Source organism: Mycteria americana, chromosome 2, assembly GCF_035582795.1.
Source record: "Mycteria americana isolate JAX WOST 10 ecotype Jacksonville Zoo and Gardens chromosome 2, USCA_MyAme_1.0, whole genome shotgun sequence".
NCBI classification, from domain to species: domain Eukaryota; kingdom Metazoa; phylum Chordata; class Aves; order Ciconiiformes; family Ciconiidae; genus Mycteria; species Mycteria americana.
This window is the reverse complement of record NC_134366.1, coordinates 72348329-72366816: the sequence shown is the minus strand read 5'-3', so window position 1 is coordinate 72366816 and position 18488 is coordinate 72348329. Positions and strand designations below refer to the sequence as shown.

At 44.1% G+C, this 18488-nt stretch overlaps 1 protein-coding gene across 7 annotated transcripts in view; it reads right to left on the bottom strand.

The window, feature by feature from the left end:
* Positions 1–18257, bottom strand: part of KIAA0319 (KIAA0319 ortholog) — a 61718-nt gene extending 43461 nt beyond the window's left edge. For 6 of the 7 annotated variants that reach the window (XR_012774319.1, XM_075493728.1, XM_075493729.1 and 3 more), the window contains exons 1-2: positions 18055–18257; positions 683–844 (exon numbers count right to left, since the gene is read on the bottom strand). Coding sequence is in view for 5 of the 7 variants with exons in the window: in XM_075493728.1 (XP_075349843.1) it covers positions 683–731 (49 nt within the window). In the remaining 2 variants the exon portion in view is untranslated. The remainder of the gene's footprint in view (positions 1–682; positions 845–18054) is intronic. The other variant, XM_075493733.1, reaches the window with a different exon arrangement.
* Positions 18258–18488: the final 231 nt, after the last annotated feature.

Here is an 18488-nt window from a genome sequence, read left to right as displayed (position 1 = left end):
AATATCTCCATAGCCAGAATTCAAACACTGTTTTTAAAGAAATAAACCCCATGTTTGCACATATTGTTCTGCAGCTGCCATGTAAAAACTGCTTGCACCAGATTAAGTGTCCCTATGACACAGAGGCAGTACTAAGAATTACTATCATTCTTCATCTGTCTGATTATGGAAATAATTTACCTATCTCTGTGGCTGATGCAAAAACTTATAGGACTTTCCTGTGGTCTTTGAAAGGAAATACATGTCTATAGAGTGGATGATGAGGTGAGAGATGTAAACAAATGCATTTATGCTTCTCTTAAATCAACCATCCTATGATACTTCAGAAGAAAAAAGGTAGCTTAGAACACAAGCAATACATCATTCTTAAATTGCTGCCCTGCAAGAGAAAGAAAAGGAAAACTCTTTGAACTCTCCCACTACCTCCTCTTGCCCCATGCATCTCCCCTGAAACAGCCCTATTGAAACTAGCTCCAAACAGCTACTCACAACTGCCTTCCTCCATTGCAATCAACTGCCAGTTATGAAACTATACGTTACAACAACTTTTCCACTAAGGGGGTCACAAGATTTCCCAGCTCTTGCCTTACCCATATATTTCATTCACACCTGCATACACACTCCAGGAGCATTTGCTTCACTCGTTTTGTGTGACTCAGACACACAAGAAGTAAACTCATACCTGTTATTGCCCATAGTAACAGGCAGAGAACACCAAGTCCAAATGCCATGCTGCACCAGGAAGGCAGTGACAACTGCTTTTCCAACCAGCTGCGTGGAAATTGTATGTCTTAACGTCGGTTTCCTCTAACGTTGTTTAGTACCCTGCTGTGGTCATGAAGCACTGCAACGGACAGCACAGGAAAAAATAGGTCAGATGTGAGCATTAATTAGAATGTAATTCCTATTCGTGAGGAATTATATTAATAGGAATAATAAAAACCAATAGACAGGTTAGATGCAGACTTTATTATTACTTCGTGAGTTCTTGATGGATGACACAGTAGATCAGGCAAGCTGAAGATACAGAACAATTTACATACCTGGAAATCTCATTCTCTCGAGATGCAGAAATGTCCCAGAAAGATTTGCACGCTGGGGTTCCTGTACCTCAAAACCCACAAATATTCTGTCTGCAGTTATCCAGACCCTGGTTTTGCTCTGACTTTAAACAGAAACTATCAGGTACCCTTAACTGAGGAATCACAGCCAGTATCATCCGTGCTAAAATCCCTGCAGTGTTAAGTCAGCTCTTGAGGCAGCCCTCAAACTATTTGCTCCCAGCTATCAAGGTAATGAAAGCAGACAATTCTCCAGAATTTCTAGGGAGACATTCCTTGCCAGGAAACTAATTCTCCAAATAAGGCAGCCTAATCAACAAATAGGTCTACTAAGGGACAAATAGTTCAAAGCAACATTACTCATGCAAGGAAAAAAGTTAGTTTAGCCAAACTCACAACTCCCCCCCCATAAAGGATCCTAAGTAGATGCTTGACCAAAAAACACTTATGTAAATGAAAATACAGGCAGTGTTTTTTTCAGAGAACAGCCTTTCTTAAGGCAGAGTATCCCAGTCAGTTCCCTTTGACTTTCATTACGTGACTTGGTACAGGTAATGACTTTCGTATTTCAGCTGCCTATATCTACGTACGATAGAAATGCTGCGAACTGGCTGCTCTTGGCAGGTTCCTTACCACACATAATTTTATATGGTGAAGGACCATCTTGCTTTTTTCCCTTGCAAAGGGAAGAAGGAAGTTACTTAGACATGCTACTCTTGCTAACGCTGATTGAACTAGAGTAGAAACCCTAACAGCTCAGCAGCTAGACTTCTGCTCTCTGAAAAAGGATCTTTTATAGATGGCATGTCTGTAAAGCACAGGAGCAACTGGACCACAGTCTGCAACTTGTACTTTTGTGACTGACCAATAAACCCCTACAATGGAAGAAAGCTCGGAGGAGATGGGCAAGGGCAATGTGCCCAGGGAGCTCAGGGAATAAGGTAGGGTATGACTGACCACAGCTTTTGCAAAGCAAGCTGCGTATTTATCGCAACACAAAGGGGACCAGAGGTTATTTTAGGTGATAGGTGTTTTTAAACACCTATCAACAGCTGAGTGGCTCAACTGATGGTGTAAATGTTTCTCCCATTTAGTTCATTAAAGAGTGTGAATGTCTCCCTGAGCCAGCCAGACCAGCATGGGAGAAGTGAATACGTGGCTCAGCCCAACACAGAGTATAAAAAATGAACAACTAGTAAAAGAATTTTGAAGAGAGCAATGGGCTTGAGCTGGCTTCAACCCACAGATTCCCTCCCAGTGATGGAGGATACCCAGTGTTGCGATGGTGAGCTTATTATAAAGACCAGTAATGGGAATCACATTGGTATTGCGATTAACCTGTACAATGCCATTGCTATACTTTGCCAAGCGTAATGTATATTTGCATTGTGATTTCATATATTTTGTATTGCTCCTCTAAACCAGAAATTCCCATGTCACATCAAGTATCTCCAAATAAGTAAATCTGATATTAAACATTACGCCCTCCACACGTGGAATATCTAAAAGAACCTGGTCAGAGAGTACTGGACTCTGACAACTCAAGTCTGTGGTACAAACCCTAATTCTGCTCAAGACATAAGCAGAATGACCCCAGAACATCACTAAAGCAAGAAAAAAAAAAAGAAAATAGATTTAAAAACAAGTCCCAAATACAAAAAGATAAGGCTTTCGGCAAGCTCCCTGCAAAACCAGGAAAGACTATTAATAACTTTCCAAAGCCTGATACTTGATTTAAAATATAACTTGACTTTTGTGACCTTTGTTCTATCCAACATCAACAAAAGCACCTGAGGAGCAGCACAAAGGAATTCCAGCCGCTCCAGCCAGTAAGTCAGCTTCATCAGGGGCCCAACTTAAATGCCTCTATGCAAATGCACATAGCATGGGGAATAAACAAGAGGAGTTAGAGACATGCACACACCTGCAGGGCTATGATCTTATTGGCATCACAGAGATGTGGTGGGATGGCTCCTATTACTGGAGTGTTGGAATGGAAGGATACAGGTTCTTCAGGAAGGACAGGCAGGGGAGATGAGAAGGGGGTGTCACCCTCTATGTCAATGACCAGATGGAGTTCCGCCTGGGGATGGATGAGGAGCCAACCAAGAGCTTATGGGTCAGGACTAATGGGAGGGCAGGGACAGGTGACATTATAGTGGGGGTCTGCTACAGGCCACTGTTGCGTTAAGAGTTACTGTCGCATACAAATAGGAGTCTGAGGAGTGGCTGAGGGGGAACCCTCCCGTTGAGTCACGAGGTTCAGACAGGACCCCCTTGCTTTCTAAACTCCTTCTCAGAGAGGAGTCTAGGTGCGGCTAGGTCCAGTCTTAGTCTCAGACCTGGTCAACGGTTTATTTTCTAAGGACTGTGTGTGTAGCCACTTATTAGTTGAGGGCTTTCGCTAAAGCGACAGCATTAATTTTTACACCCCCCCAGTCTGGTCGTGTTGAAGGAACTGTCATGGCCAGAGCAGTGAAGAGTGCAGTTTATTAGAGCAACAGACACACAGATTCTTTGGATTACCAGTGATAAATTCACTGTCTGCAAAGCACATACAAATACCAAGAATATGAGTATGAATAACATGGCCAGACACAAACATGTATATAACACGGCCAGACACAACGCGTATATCAAGAATATGAGTAACACGGCCGGACACAAACGCGTTAAAAGATAATAAAGCGACTCTATAGAGATTTCTAAGTTTCCCAGGGAGGCACTTGGTATAACCAAGTGTTTGACTCTTACCCAAAGGCGTCCCGATGGGGGGGAAGAGAGGCTCAGCCCGTCGATTGATCCCAAACGTCAGAGTGGTACACGATGGTGTCTTCCCTAACATTCTCTTTCTCTTAAGCTATTTTATACTATTTTTCACCTTTCAGGTGGAGCTTGAGTGACTCTAGTCATACATACATTTGTTTAGGATTGGTGTAAAGTTTTCTCACTTCGCTTTTAAACGTATAAGCTAGGAAAATTCAGTGCGCAAGCTCAGTGAGGGGTGGTCGCACCTTGGATGCGGGTAGCTTTTGGGATGGAGGTGTGTTTTGGTATTATAATGATGTTATAATGAGCAAAGTTCACCAAAAGGACAGCATTTTGTCAAAAACGTGGCAGGCTGTTGGCCCAGGGCAGTAAATATGCAGCTTATCAGTTCCATGACACCTTTAAGTTCCCCTATTATTGCAGAGCCTGGCCGCGGCATCTCCACACCGCTCCACCCTCTGGGCAGCGTCTCTTAGAGTCAGCACACCAAGTTCCCCTGGCGTTACCAACATCTAAGGTTGCAGGCCTAGGGAACTCCCATGCAATGGATTCCTTACATGTCAGCTGCATTCCACCTGGGAAGCTTCTTCAATGCTGTGCCTTACCTAAAAGTGTGAATATAAGTTCTAATTTTTAAGTCACCTCAGCCATTATCCCACAGCCACCTGACCAGGAAGACTGAGCTGATGAGGACCTCTATAGACAGACAGGAGCAGCCTCATTTTCACAAGCCCTGGTCCTCATGGCAGACTTCAACCACCCTGATATCTGTTGGAGGGACAACACAGCAGGGCATAAACAATCCAGGAGGTTCCTGGAATGCATTGGTAACTTCCTTCTCCAAGTGACAGAGGAGCCAACAAGGAGAGGTGCTATGTTGGACCTTGTTCTCACCAACAAGGAGGGGCTGGTGGGGAATGTGAAGGTCAAGGGCAGCCTTGGCTGCAGTGATCATGAAATAGTGGAGTTCAAGATCCTTAGGGTACCAAGAAGGGCACACAGCAAGCTCACGACCCTGGACTTCAGGAGAGCAGACTTTGGCCTCTTCAGAGATCTGCCTGGTAGATTACCATGGGATAATGGAGGGAAGAGGGGCCCAAGAAAGCTGGTGAATATTCAAGGATCACTTCCTCCCAGCTCAGGAGCGATGCATCCCAACAAAGAGGAAGTCAGGCAAAAATGCCAGGAAGCCTGCATGGATGAACAAGGAGCTCCTGTCCAAACTCAGACACAAAAAGGAAGCCTACAGAGGGTGGAAGCAAAGACAGGTGGCCTGGGAGGAATACAGGGAAATTGTCTGAGCAGCCAGGGATCAGGTTAGGAAAGCTAAAGCCCTGATAGAATTAGATCTGGCCAGGGACATAAAGGTCAACAAGAACAGATTCTATAGGTACACTGGTGATAAAAGGAAGACTAGGGAAAATGTGGGCCCTTTCCAGAAGGAAGCAGGAGACCTGGTTACCTGGGATATGGAGAAGGCTGAGGTATTCAATGACTTTTTTGCCTCAGTCTTCACCAGCAAGTGCTCAAGTCACACTGCCCAAGTCGCAGAAGGCAAAGGTAGGGACTGGGAGAATGAAGGCCCACCCACAGTAGGTGAAGATCAGGTTCGAGACCATCTAAGGAACCTGAAGGTGCACAAGTCCATGGGACCTGATGAGGTGCATCCGCAGGTCCTGAGGGAACTGGCAGATGAAGTTGCTAAGCCACTATTCATCATATTTCAGAAGTCTGGAAAAGGGGAAACATAATCCCCATTTTTAAAAAGGGAAAAAAGGAAGACCTGGGGAACTACAGGCCAGTCAGTCTCACCTCTGTGCCCGGCAAGATCATGCAGCAGATCCTCCTGGACACTATGCTAAGGCACATGGAAATAAGGAGGTGATTGGTGACAGTCAACATGGCTTCACTAAGGGCAAATCGTGCCTGACAAATTTAGCAGCCTTCTACGATGGGGTTACAGCATTGGTGGATAAGGGAAGAGCAACTGATGTCACCTACCTGGACTTGTGCAAAGCATTTGACACTGTCCCACACGACATCCTTGTCTCTAAATTGGACAGACATGGATTTGATGGATGGACCACTCGGTGGATAAGGAATTGGCTGGATGGTCGCACTCAAAGAATTGCAGTCAACAGCTCGATGTCCAAGTGGAGACCAGTGACAACTGGCATTCCTCAGGGGTCGGTGTTGGGACCAGTGCTGTTTAACATCTTTGTTGGTGACGTGGACAGTGGGATTGAGTGCACCCTCAACAAGTCTGACGGTGACACCAAGCTGTGTGGTGCAGTTGACACACTGGAGGGAAGGGATGCCATCTAGAAGGACCTTGACAGTCTTGAGAGGTGGGCCTGTGTGAACCTCATGAAGTTCAACAAGGCCAAGTGCAAGGTCCTGCACATGGGTCAGGGCAATCTCAAGCACGAATACAGGCTGGGCAGAGAATGGATTGAGAGCAGCCCTGAGGAGAAGGACTTGGGGGTGTTGGTTGATGAGAAGCTCAACATGACTTGGCAATGCGCATTTTCAGCCCAGAAAGCCAACAGTATCCTGGGCTGCATCAAAAGAAGCGTGACCAGGAGGCCAAGGGAGGTGATTCTCCCCCTCTGCTCTCATGAGACCCGACCTGGAGTACTGCATTCAGCTCTGGGGCTCCCAACACAAGAATGACATGGACCTGTTGGAGTGGGTCCAGAGGAGGGTCACAAAGATGATCATAGGGCTGGAGCACCTCTCCTGTGAAGGCTGAGAGAGTTGGGGTTGTTCAGCCTGGAGAAAAGGCGGCTCTGGGGAGACCTTAATAGCAGCCTTCCATTACCTGAAGGGTGTCTATAAGAGAACTGGAGAGGGAATTTTTACAAAGGCATGTGGTGATGGGACAAGGGGTAATGATTTTAAACTGAAAGAGGGTAGATTTAGATTAGATACAAGGAAGAAATTCTTCACTATGAGGGTGGTGAGGCACTGGAACAAGTTGCCCAGAGAAGTTGTGGATGCCCCATCCCTGGAAGTGTTCAAGGCCAGGGTGGATGGGGCTTTGAGCAATGTGGTCTAGTGGAAGGTGTCCCTGCCCATGGCAGGGGGGGTGGAACTAGATGATCTTTAAGGTCCCTTCTATGATTCTATGAAGTGTCCCCTTCCTAAGGCAGCTGCAAAGCAGCCAGAACACTGAAGTTAGCTGGTCTCCCAATTTATTCATATGCTGCACAATTAGAAAAATTATCTCTGATCACAAGAAATAACTGTCAACAAGAAAACCCAAAACACATCACACACCACACTACACTGCTTCTAGTATGACATTATTTTGATATCTGCAGTTAGATGTTCTCTTAGGAAGCAGTTCCTGACAGAATACACATAGCTGTGCTCCTCTGTAGTGAATAGGACTAATTTAGTAAGGCTTTGCCTTAGAAAGAGCAACAGGTTGTCTGGATGCTTCCAGGTACTACTTCTATAATACAAACTATTCAGCAACAGGGCCATTTTTTACTGTCTTGCATTCCCCAATTGCTCTTCTTCCATCGACTATAAAACTATTTTTGTAACAGGCAAAAAGCCCAAAAGTTCTTATTTTTTTTAAGCCAAGTAATTCCAAATGTCCCACTTAGAATGCAGCCACTGAAATGGCCGAGCCCTTGGCAGTATCACGGTACAGTATCATCAGCAACTGAACAGAAATGAGCACTTCAGCACAGGAGGGGAAGAGTGTTTAAGTCAGTCCTGAATGTCCCACAATGTGGAGCATCATCTTTTAATCTCACTGTAAAGGAGATGCAAATGAAATTGTTTCATTTTGCAGGGTAATGAACCATGCAGGCTCACACAATCAAGCCATAGAATAGTTGAGGCTGGAAGGGACTTTTGCAGGTCACCTTGTCTACACACACACACACACACACCCCACTCAAGCAGGACAACCTGGAACAGGCTGCCAAGGATCATGTCCAGACAGGTCTGAGTATCTCCAAGGATGGAGACTCCACAACCTCCCTGGGCAACCTGTGCCAGTACCTGGTCACCCTCACAGTGAGAAAGTGTTTCCTGATGTTCAGAGGGAATCTCCTGTGTTTTAGTTTGTGCCCACTGCCTGCTGGCCTGTCACTGGGCACCATCTAGCTCAATCTTCTTTACACCCTCCCTCCAGGTATTTGTAAACACTGAAGAGTCCCCTCCAAGCCTTCTCCAGGCTGAACACCCCAGCTCTCTCAGCCTTTCCTCATAGGAGAGATGCTCCAGTCCCTTATCATCTTAAATGGACTCTCTCCTGTAGTTCCATATCTGTCCTGTACTGGGGAGCCCAGAACTGGACACAGTACCCAAGGTGTGACCTCACCAGTGCTGAGTAGAGGAGAAGGATCACCTCCCTTGACCTGCTAGCAATGCTCCTCCTAATGCAGCCCAGGATACCATTAGCCTTTGCAGCAAGGGCACAGTGCTGGCTCATGATCAACTCTGTGTCCACCAGGACCCCTAGGTCCTTTTCTGCCAACCTGCTTCACAGCTAGGTGGTCCCCATGGAGTTGTTCTTCCCCATGGGCACTTCCACTTGCTGAACTTCATGAGGTTCCTGTCAGCCCATTTCTCCAGCTTGTCAAGATCCCTCTGGATGGCAGCACAACTCTCCAGCCTATCTGCCCCTCCTCCCAGCTTTGTGCCATCAGCAAACTTGCTGAGGGTACACTCTGTCCCATCATCCAGATCATTAATAAAGATGTTACACAGGACTGGACCCAGTACTAACCCCTGGGATACACCACTAGCTACTGGCCTCCAACTGGACTGTGTGCCACTGGCCATCACACTCTGGGCACAGCCATTCAACCAGTTTTCAATCAACCTCACTGTCTGCTTACCCAGCCCATACTTCAACAGCTTCTCTACAAGGATGATATGGGAAACAGTGTCAAAAGCCTTACTGAAGTCAAGGTAGGCAATATCCACTGTTCTCCCCTCATCTGCCAAGCCTGACTTCTATAATAAAATGACTAAGAGGTTGGTCAAGCATGACATTCCCTTGGTAAATCTATCCTGGCTCTCAGCTATGCAGGCAGTGATCTCCAGTTGAAAACAGATGATTTCTTAAGCCTTTCCAGCTGAACCCACTAGCATACACCTGCCAATGCTGATCATCTGCATGTTTATTCTAACACATTACTCAAAGTGATTATTTTTATTTAATGTTTTATTTCAGAACATTCAAACTAAACCAGAGAGCCATACAGAGCATACAATTTTTATAAACTTCATCTTTCAACAGTTTTTTGAATGTTTCTGGAAGATATTATGGTAAGACCATAATTCCACAGACAGCCTTTTTCCTGTTTCTATGGAAATCTGTCTAGATTTGGAAAAGTTGTTAGCCACCAAAAATTGTGATTTGCAGAAGAGCTTATTACTGAAACTCAATGTTTCTGAGATATTGTGCATTTGCTGTAACCTTCACTCATTCCCAGAAGCAGCCAAATGGACCAAATGCCTAAGAGAGACTTTCAGTCCTTTAAGCCTAAGGAAAAATGCATCAGGCTCGGTATCAGAACATCACAAGGTCAGAATTAACCCTGATCAGCAGGCAGAAAAATAATTTTGTTTATTTTATAGGCCTTTTTCTTCTTCAAGGCCAACTCTATCTCACTGCCACTAAAAGGAGACAAGTAGCAACTTCTATATATATCCTACAGAAGAGTTGCTGAGGAGTCCACATGATTACTTCCAGCAACACTAAGAAAAACACTGAGATACCATGCAAATGATCCATATTTTTGCAGCATGACTTGTCCTGAGTCCAGAAACACAAGTACCTGTAGCAAACAGTTGTGGGTTTTTGGTTTTTTTTTAATTTATATTAAGAAAATATGAGTTACCAAAGCAACAAAATGCCAGACTTTGGACTGCATGCACAGCCGTCATTGAATCCTTATGGGACACACCATGTGAGGATACAGTGAACGCACAAAAGCAGCACTGTGTCCTCCCATGCTTTTTTGTGGCCACACAACTATTGATGTTTAATTTACACATAATAAAAGAGCTTGCATTCACTGCAAAACTAGCTTGCATTTCCTGATATTAGGATCAAGCTCAGACACAAAGCACACACAATCACAATTCAGTGCACAGCATCTGATCCACAGACGAGAACATAACTACCAGAAACTGCTTGCTTTCTTAAACAGTTAAGACAGTAAACACTGCTGCAGTGTACGCATGCAATGCTCCTCTTATCTTCCCCATGATACTGTAGTGTTCCCCACAAGTGCAAATTTCATCACACAAACACAAGAGACATTAAAATTTAAGGTGGCCAGCCATGAGATTCTAGCAGTTAAAAATAACTAAGGCCATAACATTACGTTTCTAGCTGAATCTCTGTCCTTCACCGATATCACAAAGCCTGTTATTTTTGTAACAATACAAGCAGACAGCACTGCTAGTAATGACTTTGGCATTTCTTAGCTCTTAACAGTTAAAGTCTGACTCAAACTCTTAGCTAGATGAGGGATGGCAGCCTCGAGAAGCGTATAGGCAGGTATGGTAAAAATATATATGTATTATACATATATTGCCTTACTCTGAAAGCCATGTTTTTCTGTTCCAGCTGGCAGCCTTTGGCAGTGCTCTAGCCAACAGGAAAAGGGGGAATTCTGAACTGATCCCTCAATACAAGCATTTTGACTTTGCAATCTTTTAAACATATGCAGTTGCTGATCAGGACCACAACATCTTTTGGTAGGTAACACATGAAGCACAACAGCTTTCCAAGGAAAAGGAATTGCCTGTATTGTTCCCCTTTCCTCCACCCCAAATCTCACTCTGCATTTTGGTTCACCTGGACTTGAATGCAGACTCAAGTAATTTTCTCCCTTAGAGAGAGAAAGGGGTCAGCCAAGCAGAACTATATTGCCACCTCCTACACATGATTAGGCCAGGGCTATAACAGTAAGAACATGTACGGACTAAATTATCCATATCTAGGAATACATTCAAATCCTAGAGCTGCAGAACAGCAAATATAGCATAAGGCAGTACGCTGACACCCTACAAAAGGTGTAGCAGAATCCCTTCGCGCCAACAAGATCAGAGACGGGAAGAAGTGGTGTCACGAAAACAGCCACAGAGCAATGCCAGACAGCAGAAACCTCCAGGAGAGCAAGGGCCCTGAAAGCTGGGCCCAGCCACACTAGCGCCGGTGGGAAAGGCAAGCAGGGGCTTCTCACCTCCTTGCCCTTCTGGTCATTAGCACAGCTAGGCAACATGCCAAAAGAAATACTGAAACAGCAACTGAAACTCAAGCCACAGCTAAAGCAAACCCCCTATCTTTGAACTGACAGCATCTCTTATAAAAAGCAGGATGGCTGAGGAAATGAACGCATTACCAATTTGGCAGTCCTACATTTAATGAAAGTGTCTATATGCATATATATATATACACACACATATATATATGTCAAGGTTTCTATTAAACATAATACAAGACTATCCTTCAGGAAATCCACCCCTCATGAAGAATTCAAATTAGTTATTTCATCAGCTATTGTATTTGCATTATTATTGAGCCAGTTAATAGCTGAGCATTAACATTGTGTTAATACTGCAGAAGAAAGAAAAATAGAACTTCATGACAGTAGCATTTGTCCCTAATAACACAGAGAAAAACTTGGGACATGTGCAGGCAGTAGGAGTTCTACCATTAACAGGTACTGTATGAACACACATCAACAAAACAGCCACAGGTTAGGCATCTAAATAAATGGGATAATTTTCAAGCCCTTCAGCAGATGTGGAAGATACCACAGTCTCATCAATGCTTATGACCTGTCCAAAGTCACCTTCCTCTCATACAATTTTCTAACCATAGGTACCTATACTTGAAAAAAAAAAAACAAAACATGACTACTGATGGAAAGTTACTGCAGCTACAGGATATAGTTGTAACTGCAAACATCTCTCTGCTTTATTCAGAGGGGCTCCCACAGGTCTTGTTGAAGGCTGACATTAGATTGGCATTAAGTCCCAACTCTACATCAATTTCCTCGGTCAAGTTCAGGGCACAAACAGCAAGTTAATGGTGATAAAACAACAGACTGAATAGCTGAAAATACCCTGCCGTTTTATACTGGATGGACTGCATGATCCACTAGTGCCACTGGCACCCAAAGGTCTGTCAACTGCTAAGTGACACCAACTGGACAAATAAAAACAAAACAGCAGTGCTTCATGGAAGGAGTAATTTTATTCTACAAGATTTAAGTAGCCTTTATTACAACTGTTGTGGAGAGAGCAAACAACAGTGGAAATCCCAAAGGTGAGACACTTAGCAGGGGTAGATGGTGTCAAGAATTATTTACAGGGAAGAAAAAAAAATATTTAAAAAACAGCAATGAATGGTGGAACTGCTCTGCTGAGAAATTAGAACACTGTTATTAGTGTCAGGATTTACATCATATTATGGCATACAATAAGAAGTGGGAAAAGGTCAGAACAATTCAGGATTGTTACTACTTAATTTGCAGTACAGACATTTGTATAGCCCTGAGGTCAGCCAGAAGAGCAGGGAGGGGGCACCCACTAATCAAAAACTAACCTCAGTAAGAGTTAGTAGCACAGAGTGAGATCATTAGACATCTGAGCGCGCTGCACTCCCCACTGACAGGCCAGGGACATAGACATATCTCCCCTCAGAAGAGAGGCAAACTATTGGAAAATTCCTCTAAAACAACATACTCTGTTTTCCATGTTTTCCATTTTCACAAGAAAATGGCCTTACTTATCAATTCTCTTTATCATCAAATGTGTACTCTACAGTGAAAATTAAGTGAGACCTGGAAAGGGAGAGCTTGAAGGAACAAGATGGTATCTTGTTCCTTCCACGGCCCAGAGGCAAGACAAAGCATCCTTACATCCTCCTTTGGATTTTTATCTAACCTGTCCTAAGCCTCCCATGAAGGGTATTTCAGAACTTCTCTACCTATCTTCCTTTCAGCATTTAACTATTTTTACAACAGGAAAACAGACAACAGAAGAAAACTATCCAACAGGTGTACATAACATCAGTTTTGAGCTTTGGATGGAAAAAAGAGATTTAGTAGACTGCCTGGGAGAAGGAGACATACACATGCAGAAAAGGTGGTACAAATCTTTTTCAAGCTTGAAGAGCTTAAAGTTGTTACTGTCCGACAGCTGACTGAAGGCCTGTGTGACAAAGTTACGTGGTTTCAAGCCACTTCCTAGTTCAAGCATCATTATGACAGAAAGCAATAAATACAGCAAGCTGCACTGCACAGTGGGCTCCAACTAGATACCGAGACATCCTTCTGCGGCAGAGGTACAGTTTGCAGGTGAGGGCTGATGCTTCTGGAGAAACTTGAGTAAATTATAAGGAGAGTTAGAAGAAAGATACCCACATAGATAGTTTAAGCTGGATCACATAAGTGCACAGAACACAAGAATTTATTTATTTTGCACCTGTTCAAGGTCAAAAATTACTGTAATAAAACTCCAACAAAAGCTTTGCTATAGCGCTAGGTTGAAACTAAGAGTATTTTTTTTCTCCACTTAAGACTGTAAGCCCTCAAAAATAAAAAACAGAACCATTAATTGATTCAAATCATCATTGTTGTACTGCGGTCCTTAGGATTTTGACAATTTTTCCTTAAGTGCCATTTCCTGAACTACAGTAATTTTTGAAAAGTCTCAACCTTCAGCAGAAAAAAAAATTTCTCTCATTGCTGCAGATAAAGCCCTACAATTTGAACCCACAAGATTCACAGTCTTTCACAGATTGTGAAGACTTTAAAGACTGGTCTTTTTTTTTAAAAAAAAAAAAAAAACAACTTCATGGGACAAAGTTATGACCCCATTTAAGTTAGTGTCAGGATTTAGGAGATCTCATTTATAATACTTGAACCCTTGCAATTGTTAATACTGTCATTTAATATCTAATACTTTAAAAAAAAAAATCAACTCTTCTTGTAACTTGATCTCTACCTAAAGCATCAAAGCTAATATTTGCAGATCCAGAGGACCCATGTTTGTCAATATACTATGTAGGAACCCTGGACACTGATCTCAGAAGTGCTGGACACAGAGTTGTTCACAGTTCAAAGGAAACTGCAGACACTTGCTATCTCCAAAACGTAGAGGCTAGCTACCACATAAAACATGAGGTTGTCTCGAAACAACAAAAGTTTACAACCTCAGCCAAAGCAATACTAGCTACAGAAAGGGTAGCAAAAGCTTTGATGTTATTTATTGTCCACTGTAATTTGAATTGTTGCAATTAAATCAACTACTAGATTTTACTTCAACATGATAGCACTAACAGTACCCACAATGCAAACATTGTGGAGGAAGACAATGCAAAGCTACTAAATTAAATTTTAAGTTTTACTGCAGAAGTTCTCTGGAACCCACTTCACTTAAAATGAAAAGCAAACTTCCTGTTTTATGGCCTTCAGGTGATTGATATTACCTTCATTAATTAACAATACACCATACAGTAGAAGAAACAACAGTCTGACACTTGAAGTCAAATGGATGCACTAGGATTTTAGGCAATATTTTTGTATTAAAAGACCGTGGTGTTATAAAACCAGACTTAGAAGTTACGTAAGTGCATCTAATTTATGATAGCCTTCAAGAGCTGTTCACAGATTGATTGCCAGAGACTGGCTCAACCTAAGTACTAATGTCAACAAAGCTAATTGACAATTTTGAGATTAGAGTATTGAACACCCAGCCACTGACTGAGATACAATCACACACACTGCAAGAAAAAAGCTTGCATAAGGTGGCATGGGTACAACAGTAGATAGCCAGAAAAGACAAAATCTTACAAGTAAAGTACATAAACACTCTCTCCATTTGTGTCTTGCTATTTTATCACCCTCAATAAAAGACTCTTAAGGCAGTTGGATGCTGTACATCCATTTGTAGACTTGAAATCTTGTGTGTTGACAGCAGAGAAATGAGTAAATTTTCTTGGTTAAGCGGGGGGGGGGGGGGGGGGTGTCTTTCCACTTACATGACCATGCCAAGTTTTATGTCCATTGTTAGTCTGGTCTCCTGCAGAGAAAAAGCTTATTTGACCGCTGTGTAAATAGATCCCTCTTTTTACTTACAGTATCCTTTAAAGCTATTGACTGATTTCAACAGAGAAGAACAGATTACCAGCAGTTAATTAAGTTCCTACCACTTCTGTAAAAATACCCAAGCCAGAGAAGGCAAACCTGCAATTTTAAATTCTACAGGCCCACCCCCAAAAAACATGTCATCCAATTTCCATAACTGAAAATGGTAACCCATGCGTCACACCATCAGTGCAGTCTGTGGAAGGACAGGACGACACAGAAAAAAATGTAGAGGCACATGCAAAAGACAATGGAAAACTCCTTGTTTGACCTCAAGACACAAATTCACAGAAACCTTCATTAACTCTGCTGTTCAGAAAACTACTTGCTTGTCATAAACAGATAAAGACACATGTGCACACACACTCCTCTAAGATGCAAATCTCTGGAGCCCCACCTCAGATGACAGAGCACATTTTATTTCTTTAAAATCCATCTATATTTAACCAGCGGAACTCCTTGTAACATGCAGAAGAGTTAATAAACTCTACAGAGGACAGATTTATCAAGGAAAATGCATTAGGACAGGAAACAACCACTAAACTGCCCCTTCATCAAGGTTAACTAGCTGAAAACTGCCATCAGGCTAACTGCATTCATATTACCTCCAACTGGATTGACTGAATTCCTATCTGCCCAGTACAAAGTCACATCATCCTGAAAAATACTCAACAGTCATACCCTGGCACCATTTAGAAAGAGATTAGGTACTTAAATGGAAAAGCAACTATATCTGCAGTTAAATTAGATTATAAATTTGTACAGAAAGACACTTTGTGACAGAAATTGAAAGCTAACTGCCTGATAGTAGGAAGGATTTCTCCCCATGGGTACAATATCCATTACAGTGGTTCTCTACAGCACTGAAATTGGAGACTGCTGGATATACACCACTTGATCATAACTCCACCTTTAATCATCAATTTCCTACTAAGGATATACATTTAGTACCACTATCAAAACTAGCATACATAAAGCATCACCACATGCTTTCTTAAAGGAAATATCTATAAGCAAAGTCCATACAACCAATATGTGAAGAAGCCCACAGCAAGCCTACTTTATTCAACATCACAGAAGGTACAGCTGGAAAGGGTCTGAAGGGCTCCACCTGAAACACATACCGTGTCTGTGCATGTGAAGAGGAGAGGGAACCAACTGTTTTTAAAGCATTCCTGATGGAGATTTCACTAGCAGGTTCAGAAACCTGTCCATGGAAACTCCCCCATCTCCACACCATTGATATTAGCAGCCTGCTTAGACAGCATCCAAAATCAACATGGTGCAAGGTCAGCTGAACTAAACTACAGCATCTCCAGGTCACCAAAACTTCTTCACTCCATGCAGCTCATTAGAACTGATAGAATTGCAGCTCACTGATAAGCAACTAGTGAAGATGTAACAGATTCACATTTGCACGTGCTTTCTGTGGAACCTGAAGTTTTCAGAAGTGTTACAGAAGTGCACCTCCAGCCCTCCATCACAGTACTTCCTGAAGGAAAAGGTGGGGAAAGACTAAACTGGGCAAGCAACCCGAGAGCACAGCCTCCTCCACAGACCATGACCATAACACCCATTAGCTTCAATAATGTAAAATCCAGGCTACATTGCACTTTCCATTGCCTTGTGCTTAAGGGAAAAGCATCAGCCCATAAAGCTTGCACACATACACTCTCACCTTACCTGTACCACTCAGACACACAATTTGATGTGTAACATGCTGAACAGCTCAACCCCCACCATCTAAGCTACCAAAATGAATATGGAGAGTATCACCTATTAACTTTGTATTATTGCAGGTTTTTAATGATTCAGATTTGGCTCAAGACAATGCCCAATTGTGAAATATCAACTGCAAGAGTCAACCTTGCCAAACACAAGGAGTGGATAATTAAACAAAACAAACATCTATTAGAGTTGCATGGCTGAGGATCAGTCTCCTACTACAAGATATTGTAAAGGCAAAGACAGATACAGAACCTACCCCAGAGAGTTTAAAAGCCAGTATATCCTATATCAATTCCACTATCTTGTCATGCAGCCAGTATGAGGAACACGAGAGTGCTCCTACAACACAAACAGACAGGGAGGAACAGAGGGCAAAACACTTTGTGTTTCATTTTGTTCCCTCAGCTATCTGACTATTCATAGGTTATCTGTGATATGCTCCTGAAGGGGGTCAGGGGAATGATGGAACTGTCTTCTGGTTTTGTATAGCAATCTCAATATAGATAGCACCCAAAACTGCAGTGATACAAAAATCACACAGTATTTTCTTCTGTTTATGCTCTGCTCTACTGCTCAGAACGCAATCTGACAAAGCATTTCACATAGCACCATGCTCACCAGTCACACATAAATACACGTTTAGGCTGTAACAAACACACACTTTGACAGAAGACTGGAAAGCAACTTGGCAAGAGTAATATTCTTACATTCTTTGGATATGTAAATATCCAAATATATATACACACACACAGAGAACAACAAAAAGCTATGATTTCTGAGCTCAGATCAGATATAGTTAAATGCACATGCACAGTTAGGAAACATCCCATCAAAACTGTTTGATCCTTCATACATAAATATATATACCAATACGTATTTTCATATATGTATGTAAATAAATCTGATAGATCAGCAAGTTAAATACCAAAACATACACACATTCCCCCAACGAAGCCCACTGTCGTTTCTCCCCACGCTCCCGGCCTAACAGGTCGCACACGACACGCGTTGTGCCACACGCAGACGGGGGAGGGAAGGCGGGAGAACCCCCTGAAGACCGGATCATCGCTACCGCTGTCCCGTTAGCATTTCAGCACGACGCTCACAGCCGCGCCAGAGCACTCCTTTCCCCGGAGCCCTTCACACCCGGGAGTGCGCCCGCCTGCGGGGCGGCTCCGGGCTGCGCTTCCCCGCGGACCCCAGCCCCTCGCCGAGGAGCCGGGAGCAGCTGCCTAGGGCCCAGCTCAGGGAGTCAGTCACCCGGCGCCCAAGCGGGGAACCGGGCAGCGCCGACTGCTTTTTCCACCCCTTCCCCACCCGCGCCGGCACCTGCGGCCGCGCCCAGGCCGCGGCGACGAGCCTACCTGGCGGTGGCAGAGGGCAGGAGCCAGCAGGGCCCCCACGGCCCCCTTCCTCCCGCAGATGCTTGGCACCGGGGGCTAGAAGCCGGCGCGGTACTGGGGGGCCGGGGACGCTCGGCGGGGCCGGGCCGGGCGGCGAGGTGCCGCCCGCCTCCTCGCCGCTGCTGACTCAGGAGCAGGCGCCGTCCCTCCGCACACCTCCCGGGGGCGGCCGTCGCGTTCCGCGCAGGATCACTGCCCAGAGACACCCCCCCCCCCAACACGCACCGCCCGCCGCCGCCCGAGCGCTGAGGGCGTGAAACCCGCCTCTGCAGGCAGCGGCAGCGACCCCGGAGAAGGGAGAAAAAGGGTGGGAAAGGGCCCCCAGGCGGGGACGCGGGGTTGGTCCGACTTCATCCCAAGAGCGAGGGCGGGGGCTTCCTGCCAGCAGCAAGGCC